We start from the raw sequence: 9,978 nt of genomic DNA, 5'->3' as shown, positions 1-9,978 counted from the left end.
TTGAGAAGATGATATTTATTTATTTTGATGTTTAAATGACATTGATCATGACATTTATATTTGACAAAAAAACGAGCACCACTAATTTTATCCAATGCCGGCTCATAACCCATTAAACGACGTATGCAATATCTATCAATTTATTTGCTAGTAACCGTCTTTATGGCTTATGCACTATACAGCACTTATGATATTTAGGTAATTGGACAATGCAACACTGCAAATGTCATTGTCTGTCGTTGATTGACTGAATCACTGAATGACTTCAGTTAAGTTATACATAAATAAAAATATTTAAATAAAATACTGCATTGTATCGGTATGTAATAATGTATCTTAATAACCATTATATTAATCTTTGTTTTGGATTGTAACCTGTAGTTTTATTTTACATTACATTAATCTATAAATACAAAATCAAAACATTAAATATATACTTAGAAATGGGAAGGTAAAGTTATAAAATCTAAGCCTGATACTGATCATATAAAAGTTAAGGTAAGTCCACAGAATATATTTGTATGTATTGCCTAAGCTTACGAATGTGAATAATACTGGAGTACAAATTCTTACGTGATATTTCTAGTCTGATAATGTGTATTATTATTGACTGTTTATTTTCTTATAATCATTACCTATTACTATATACTATGTAATACTCTCCGTATAATTTTAATATAGATTAGTAATAAATCCACAGCTTACAGTTGGTTATCTCGACACTTCCTTGTGAATTAACATTTAAACAAATTCATTATTATGTTATGGACATGAGAGAGAGTGAGATGATCCCTAAAAAAATTGTCATATCTGTTATCACAAAAATATGTACAATATTACTTCATACAATACTTTTATAAAAATAACAATACAAAATGTCACCTTTCTTCTTTATTTTCTAGTCATGGATCCCGACGAAATAAAACAGGTATCTGAATCTGAAATAATAACAAAAGAGGAACAGGAGAATGATGGAAACATAGCAAATATTAACCTGAAGGTAATTTCTCTATAAATGTACACACTTATAAATTTATTATACATATTATAGTCCAATAGCATCAACAGAAGTGTGAGGTTTACATTTACACATTTGTGATATTGCTTGGTGATGGCCAACCAGAAGTATTCTGTCCAATTGAATTAGGTTTGACTGGAAACTGATAAGTTTTGTGGTTCCCAACAAAAAATTTTTCAAGGTTCCAAATGTGTTAAACATTTTAATAATTGGTGTTTTGCTTGAAATATATATTTTGATATTAATAAAATAAACAGTCTTTATTAATAGTAATTCATAGGCATCAATACAGTTTCTTTTACTGATATAGTTAACTCAGAGTTGTAAATCTACTCTTCCAATCTTAATCATGATCATTTCCTGATGAATTTGTCATGATGTTAAACTGACCTGACGTCATGTTCACTTCATCATCTTCCACTGATGATCCACCAGCATATACCAATAATGCAGGCTGGTGCACCAGTCCACTATCATTGATAAAAAAATATCAAACCAGTACTTAATACATAAAATTATATGGAATTAATATTGCTAGTGTATAAAATGTCAATAGAACAGAAATTGTTTCCAGGGCTAATTGATTATACCAAAAGTGATTGAGAATTAATCAAGTATGAATTTACTCTTCCAGATCCCTACTTTGAAACTAGAGAAACTCAATGTACATGACTTACCAAAGAGATTACAAGACCAAATTAATAAGTACAACAACAGTGGACCAATCATAGGAGATGTAAGTGTATAAAGTATGTGTACTTATGAACTTACTTCAATTCTAACCAATCAGTCTATCAATAAATATGAATTATCACTATATTAATATGTATAGCAAAAACTTTGAATTCCTTTTTATGAAAATTTCGTTGATGAAGGAGTATGACATTTCATACTCTTATAAATTATATAGATAAAGAGTGCATAATGCTGATATTTGATTAAATTATGCGTAAAAAATACATTGATTAATAAAAAAAAATTACCCACAGTAATTCATTTACTCGTAAATATTTTCACATTGTCCCATAAAAATCTCATGATTTATGTGGTCTCATTTGTGTGGGGCTACATGTAGAGTCCATATTAAATGTTAACTATATGTAGAATACATGTTAAATGATAACTCTATGTATTTAATTTCCAGACACAACCAGTAGTGATGTTAAAACGCATAAAAATATTTAAATGCAAGAAATGCTCTTGTTGTTTTTTAAGACAGAAAGAATATGCGTTTCATAAATTGAAACATGTCAAACCCATTATGTAAGTTATTATGAACTATTTTGGATTATTGTATCCTAACGAATTTTTCAAATAGTATTGTAGTGTGAATCTTTGTAACGCTATGAAGTTCGTCTCTCTGACTATAATATTGAAACTCTAATTTACCGTACATACCAGTTTCAATCTGCACCATGTGTAATTTTTACATTATATATAATAATAACGTATTAATTCTTCTCCAGGACTGAATATACCCCGAACGCTAACAACGGCCTCAAGACGCACTTCGAATGTAAAGAGTGTGGTTGGAGATTTGTAAAGGAAACCACATTGAAAACACACCTGATCGTCCACGAGCCCTTCCCCCATATATGTGAATGTGGTATTGGATACTATCTCGAAAAAGATTTACAGGCGCACAAGGAAATAATGCACCCAAAAAGAAAGAAGCCCATATGGAAAGGAACAATAAATTACACAGGTCCCAAGCAAACCGGAATCGGTTCGGAATTCTGTATCAAACCTAAAGAAAATCGTAATGAAGTAAAAAGGAAACTCGCTAGAAGTAATAGAAAATTAAAAACCAAGGGCGTACGCGTACAAACCAATAAAGAAGATCGCAAATGTTTGGTATGTGAGAAAACATTTGATTCAAAATTCCGTAGAGATGATCATTACAACAGCGTTCATATGGGGCTACGACTGTACCCATGTGAAATTTGCAATAAGAACTTTGCACAGATGGCTTCACTGTACACTCATCTCAAGACACACACGGGAATCAAAAATTTTGTGTGTTCCTACTGCGACAGGAGATTTTTAGCTAAAGCTAATCTTAAGACTCATCTGAGGATTCATACAGGGGAAAAGCCTTTTGTGTGTGACTACTGTAAAATGAAATTCAGCGATCCATCAGCGTTGGCGCGTCATGTTCGACTTCATACTGGTGTCAAACCATACGCTTGTGAAAAATGTAACATGAGGTTCAGCGACGCTAGCGCCATGCGTGGACACAGACTACGACAAAGTTGTACTGTGCGTCGTAAGAAAACGAGACGAATATACCGTAGGAAGTACGAGGTGATTGGTAATAAAAAAGAAGATAATGAGACAGTGTGAGAAAATGAGACTGAGTCATAATATTTTATTGAATTTATATTAATTTTTACAGCAATACTTTTATAATTATGTACGAGTTTTTATTGAACTTTATTTTTCGTCTACCACAAATCAATTGTATGGTTTCATCCGGAGTTCTTCACGGTCCATTAGCCGCAGCATTCGGACCCGTGCCAATATAAGTATGGTATATATTTATATAAGTATGGCTATATAGTATAGATTTATGACTATGTATACATAGTTATTTTTATAACTATTAAAATAAGTAGTTGACTATTGTTAATATTGTTAATTGGTATGTAGTATTCTTCTAATTCACATTGATATCGTGACATTTGAAATAAAATATATTAAAATCAATATTTACAGTTTATACGCTATTAAAAATGATATTTTGATACCCGTTGTTTTATTTTTAATTAAATTTATTAAATCCTCAACTGATTTGTTATAACTGGCATACTTACGGTTTGTATTTTACTGAAGTGGCTGACTAGCCAACCTAATGACAAGGTTACTTTTCTCGAATGTACATGAATAAAACTAAGCTATATCCGAGCTCTCTTCGAAGCTTGAGGATGTCTTAATCAGAGGCGATACACATGTCGCAATATAGGCGGTATCAATAACGGTCGAAATTTGACCATCAACAGAATAGGTCGTAATGCTTCCAGTAGCGATAGTCAGGATTTCGTACTGAATATTAGAGTTCTCAAACATGGTAATGGTAGCAGAATTAAACAAAATATAATATAATTTTATTCACTCGTGTTGTGTCAAGCACAACAATAATTACATAAAGCCTACGCTGATTTTCAGTTGGGCCCATAGTACGAATGATCTCAAATTAAAATTAAAAAAAGAAATTATCGAAACATTATATTAAGTTTATTTGAATAAACATTATTTGCTTATATTATGCAGGTGATATATTTTTGATTTTTGATCAAAAATACATTAATATTTATAAAAATATATTAAAATGAATAATGTTTATTCAAATAATTTTAATATAATCTTTCGAATAGTTATATTTTTTTATTCTACCTCTCATTTGGAACGTAAACTCTTCACAAGAAGGACCATAACCATGATATTGCTTATGTCGTTATACATTCCAACGGCTAAATTTATCATATAAACTCACTTTTACATTTATAAATAATAGTAATTTGTGTTATTGACAACCCTAGCTAGCTATAAGCTAAATCAGTCAAACATGAATTCATTTATATTTTTTTCGTCAACAATTCACACAGTACAAACTAGGCCCAAGGTAAGCAGAGCTTGTGTTATGGGTACTAGATAACTGATATTTAGATACATTTTTTTGAAAATACATACATAATATAATAAAACATCCAGACGGAAATAAACAATTATACTTATGAATACATATTTTTGTACCGTGCGAGGAATTAAACCCGCGACCATTGGTTATTTCCAATGGTGCTATGTGCTAGACCACCTACACCGTCGATACTTAGAAGTAATGTACTGTTTTGTGATATAAATTGTACGTACAATTAGAAAAAATCACGGAATCTTACTGCATTTATTTATTTCTATTGAGTACCCAATATTGAATTGATTAATAATAATTATTGTTAATTTTTTTGTGAACGATTTTGGCTATTAATGGCATATTTTATTTATTATGTTTTATTAATGACATTCTTATGACAATATGTAAATTTATTAATTTTATCAATCTATTATATATCAACCATCATATCAACATGCAAATACAATGTACATTGTTCATGAATAAATAAATAAATACAGTACAAGTTAATGAGACATGGACCTTACAAAAACTTATGTTACAGCGTAAGCAGTAGTTTAATTTTACAAAACTATTGTAATTTATTAAGAAAAAAATTATGAAACATAAATATCAATTTCAATTTCAACCTCCCATCCAATTATCGGTCAAAAATTCTTTTGGTAATATTCATTGGGAGCTATAATTCCATGATTTTTTCTAATTGTACGTATAAATAGAAGTAATTTGGGTTATTGACAATCCTAGATAAGTCGACGCTAAAATGTTCATTGAGGGCTAAAATCCCGTGATTTTTAAATGTACGTATAAATAGAAGTAATTTGTGTTGTGACAACCCTACTATATTGGTAAGCCGACGCGTTTGCCGCACCGCGTCGCTCGATACGTACGGCGCGCGCGTACCGTGCGGCGCGGCCGGCCGGCGCGGCGACCACCACGCTGCCTGCTTCTAAATCCCCTAACTCTGCTCAGTTTACATCACACTCCATGTACTTAATACACGTTCCAAATTTGAAATATTCTAAATAAGTACATCAATTCAGCCAGTTCGATATTTTTTTTAAATTCGTACTTCTTTTAATGCCTAAGAGTACGCAAAGTTTACTTTTTTATAATAATATTTACTATAAAAACTTTTTTTAACATCAATACGTTTCTGTCGTTAAGCACGGGCGGTATCTAAGACGGTTACTACCTTTTTTTGCAGCTAAGCAATTACATTATACAGTCACTGCCAAAGAGTTTGATAATGAACGAAATCGACTTGATAAAAGAGGTCGAGAAACGACCTATATTGTATGATAAGTCCGTGAGTGGATTTAATAAAACAAAACTTAGAGATGATGCGTGGAAGGAAGTAAAAGACGCACTCAACGTATCAGGTAATAGACATTCTATTATTTGTCTACTTTTTAAATTAGGTATTTCAGTTGTTACACTGCGCTGCACATTTTATACGGCTGTACAAATTCTGATAACATTTTGCATATAGATAGATTGATGTATTTTTGTGTTAATGTTAATTATTATTGGATAATAATGGACAATGTCGGTTTACTACCCCAACTCTAACTGCCGCCTCAGTCCTTAATAGTCATAAGTTTGAGTCTGCCTAATACCAAAAAAGCTTTGTGTGTTAATTTATATTTCTATCAGACTCTCCGATGATTGAATCAAACCAAACTATCATGAACAACGGCAATAGGCTTGTTCTATGCTCTTTTTTATTCCATTACAAGCAACGAAATTTAGGCCATTAAGTATTACATTCATCATGACTTTGACAGTATCTCTGACTACCCCATCTCGAATAACAGTCGTAAAGTTGTATTTCAGAGGTACATTGTTTATTTCAGAGGCGGAATGCAAGAAACGCTGGCGTTCCCTACGAGACTCTTTCATAAAACTGCGACGAACCCACGGAGGGCGCACCAGATGGCCTTACCACCAGGTTATGCGGTTCCTGTTACCCCATATAGAACCCAAGGAGTCTAGGTACAGTTTCATTAAAATCCATTCAGTAGTTTAAAGTGTGGATGACACACAATCACCACCACAAATTTCTGCGTTTATAATGTAGTAGCTGATCCGCACAATTTCGCCTCCATCACACGTACCTTACATTTATCTCAATACCATCTACTCTATCTCGGGTTGATCAGAGATATATCCATACTATCTCTGATCAACCCCACGGTTGACTGATAGAGAATGCCCTCAGGCATAAAGTCCGCCATGTATACAATTTTGTGTGCAAAAGAATGAATAAATAAATTTATCATTATATTTCGCTTAATTAACATAATATCTTTTTAAATCATAGCCTATGATTTATTCTGATGTATAAGCTATATTGCTGTAAAGCTTCATCGCAATCCGTGCAGTAGTTTTTGCGTAACATTAATCGGGATATATTTTCTACTCTCTTCCAGCTCTTACAAGAAAGACGAGGACTCCGACGCTGAAGAGGAAATGCGGCAACGCGCCATACAGAGCCTGCCGGACCTCTCGTTCCACGACAAGTTTGAAGATGACGAAGATTCCCCACCGTCTCCTAAAAAGGCTCGCCTCAACTCCACCGACGAAGAGAACCCGTGCCAATGCAATAGGACAGACCCTGACGAGTTGTTCCTACTCAGTTGTGCACCCATACTGAAGAGGCTGAATGCTAAACAGAATGCTGGAGCTAGGTTGAAGATACAACAGGTTTTGTACGAGGCGGAGTTCGGTTGTCAGATGGAATTGCCGTATGTGACACCAGCCAGTGAGTGTGGGTTTGACAATATCGAAGGTTCTGTTGAGTAAATGGAATTAAACCAAATATTTTGTCTTTTAAACATTGTTCAGTGAGTACTTCCCAAATTAAACAGGTACCAGTTCATTTGTTTCTTAAAATAAATTCTATTTAAACTAATCTATAGGTAATTAAATGTTGCTATAAATAGATAATTAAAAATGGAAAAGATGAATTTTTAGCATTCCATGAATTTGCCGTGTGGGTGCCGAGTCCATCGGCTGGCTGAGAGGGAAACTGCTCGGAGTTCCTGGCACTCACTTTCATCGTTCGTATTTCTTGTAATTACTATGTCTGATTATTATTAAAAAAATAAAGATTCGCGAACGGAGTCTAATAAAATATAAAAGTAATAGAAACACAGTGGACACTTAATCCAGTGGCATTCAGTCCCAAGTTTGTACAAGAGCTTGTGTTATGGGTAAGCAACTGTTAGAAACATGCACATTTTTTAATTACGTACACAGTATACACAGAAAACAAGCGGACCGATACGAATAATCATATACTAATGAGTACAACTGTCTGCATTGTGCGAGGAATCGAACCCGCGACCACCGAAAGCAAACCGGTGTGCTAAACCGCTAGACCAACGAAGTGGTCACTAAGCCAGGACGCTCTCTCTCTCTCTAATAGAATACAATATCACAGATATTAGTACCTACTTACAAATAATGTCAACTTACGCAATACAGTTTAATACATAATCATACGTTATAGACCGCGCGGTCAGCGACTTCGTGTTATACTGAATACTAGCTCTGACCCGCAAGTCCGACTGCATTTTTTGAGATAAAAGATAAGTTCGTTCTCGTGATACACATTAAGTATAGATATTACAACCTTCATTAAAATCAGTTTTCGTTCAGCCTTTTAGTTTTTGAAAAGGCAACAAACATACAGATATAACATTAACATTTCTAATATTAGTATATCATTAATTACGCTCATTTCTAACTAAATTGTATAAAATGATACATATTACGGACGTAGTCACGGGTATAATATAGTTTAAAGTAGCTACTTAACTTTTCTTAACTATTTATTTATTAACAACACAAGTATATCTATTTACATCTATTTTTGTCTAAAAATAAACAATCAGTGTTTAATTTTATTAATTAATTCTGTCATAAGTTCACCGGTGTCACACAATGGCCTTCGGTAACCTTGCAGACGGTCGTTATGCGTGTTTAATGCAGATACTTAGCTAAATACTTAAAAAGTCATGATAAAAAAACTGCTAATAATTAAAAAGTAGCTAAAATACGTTTAGCGCTGCACATATTATATTGGAGAGTTTATTCAGGCAGTTTGCCCAGCTGACGAGAAAACGCCACTACACACTTAGTGTGTAGTGGCCTTTCCTATACGTTTCCTATAGTAGCCCACTCATGCATAAATGAAATATCTCCTGGAAACTCCCATCGCTCCAAAATATCCTTTAATTCTAGTCCCTGGCGGGTCTAGGTAGCAAACTCTGGAAAATGGCGACCACAATAAATCTACGTAGGTTGCAGTGCTAACTGCTGCGGGTCTAAGCTCTTGACAATAGCCCAAACGCATCAATAAAAAAATACAGGTGATGTCATAATACATCATCAAATATGTACCTATATTACACTAAATCAACATTCTATACTAAGTAATAAATAAAATGGTGTTTTTTTATGTTTGTATGAAAAAATCTTTCACCTACACAATGCTATATGTTCATATACATTAAAAGCGAGTACCATAGGTCTGTATTCCACATGAAAACCACTGTCTTAAATAAAGACATTTTAGTCGCTTATGGACGTGAAGTTCAGTTTATAGATTAAATTGAGAAGAACTGGAAAGAAACTCAGCTGTTTTTCGTTTTTTTAAAAGTCAGTTTGTTCACTTTGTTAATTATTTAGGTATCGATGTCTAACATTAAATGAAAAAAAAACTATGCAGGTATATTGTATGAAATACACTATTACCTTATCCTGTCACAGCATAGATTAGCGAGTAATTAATTTTAGAGACAACATTGTATAAACAAGCAATATTTTTCTTTTATTTCCTAACAGAATATTTATATTTCATGGCCGTGCGCAAGTGTTTATGATTTATCGTTTTAATTAAAAATAAATTCAGCTTGTTTGCAATTCCAATTAAATAAAAAGTATGACGGCATGTGTCGTACTGTGTCTCGTCTACAACGACCTAGCTACCATGGCAAATATTAATAAATTAGTTAATAAATGGACAATTAATACAGCGTCACATTGTCCCACGGTAAACAGAACTTGTGTTATGGGTACTAGACAACTGATATAAATACTTAGGTATAATTTTCTTTGTGTAAATACATAGAAAACACCCAGATACAAGAAATCCTACTCGTGAATACATTTTTTTATATAAATACATAGTAATACATACATAATACACATAGAAAACACTAAGACCGATACAAACATGAATAACGATATACTCATGAATACAAATATTTATACCATGCGAGGCATCTAACTCGCAATCATCGGAAAAAAGCGGTGTCCTATG

The 9,978-nt window shown here is 33.0% G+C and overlaps 2 protein-coding genes across 3 annotated transcripts; both read left to right on the top strand.

The window, feature by feature from the left end:
- Positions 1 to 232: 232 nt before the first annotated feature.
- LOC131852487 (zinc finger protein 91-like) lies at positions 233 to 3,518 on the top strand. 2 transcript variants are annotated; one of them, XM_059203151.1, is made up of 5 exons: positions 233 to 498; positions 903 to 1,000; positions 1,653 to 1,754; positions 2,163 to 2,281; positions 2,485 to 3,518. In XM_059203151.1, exons 2-5 carry the CDS (start codon positions 905 to 907, stop codon positions 3,359 to 3,361), a joined length of 1,194 nt encoding a protein of 397 aa, XP_059059134.1. In that variant the 5' UTR covers positions 233 to 498; positions 903 to 904; the 3' UTR covers positions 3,362 to 3,518. The 2 variants fall into 2 exon arrangements, with proteins under 2 accessions (XP_059059134.1, XP_059059135.1); XM_059203152.1 differs by lacking the exons at positions 233 to 498; positions 903 to 1,000 and having other exon boundaries at positions 1,678 to 1,767.
- Positions 3,519 to 5,653: 2,135 nt separating this feature from the next.
- On the top strand, positions 5,654 to 7,454 carry LOC131852533 (uncharacterized). The gene is made up of 3 exons (XM_059203210.1): positions 5,654 to 6,031; positions 6,506 to 6,644; positions 7,082 to 7,454. Exons 1-3 carry the CDS (start codon positions 5,899 to 5,901, stop codon positions 7,452 to 7,454), a joined length of 645 nt encoding a protein of 214 aa, XP_059059193.1. The 5' UTR covers positions 5,654 to 5,898.
- Positions 7,455 to 9,978: the final 2,524 nt, after the last annotated feature.

Source organism: Achroia grisella, unplaced genomic scaffold (genome assembly GCF_030625045.1).
Source record: "Achroia grisella isolate CSIRO2021 unplaced genomic scaffold, CSIRO_AGI_Agris_v1 utg853, whole genome shotgun sequence".
In the NCBI taxonomy this organism is placed as follows: Eukaryota; Metazoa; Arthropoda; class Insecta; order Lepidoptera; family Pyralidae; genus Achroia; species Achroia grisella.
Note: the sequence above shows the minus strand (reverse complement) of the source record. Positions and strands in the feature narration are given on the sequence as shown.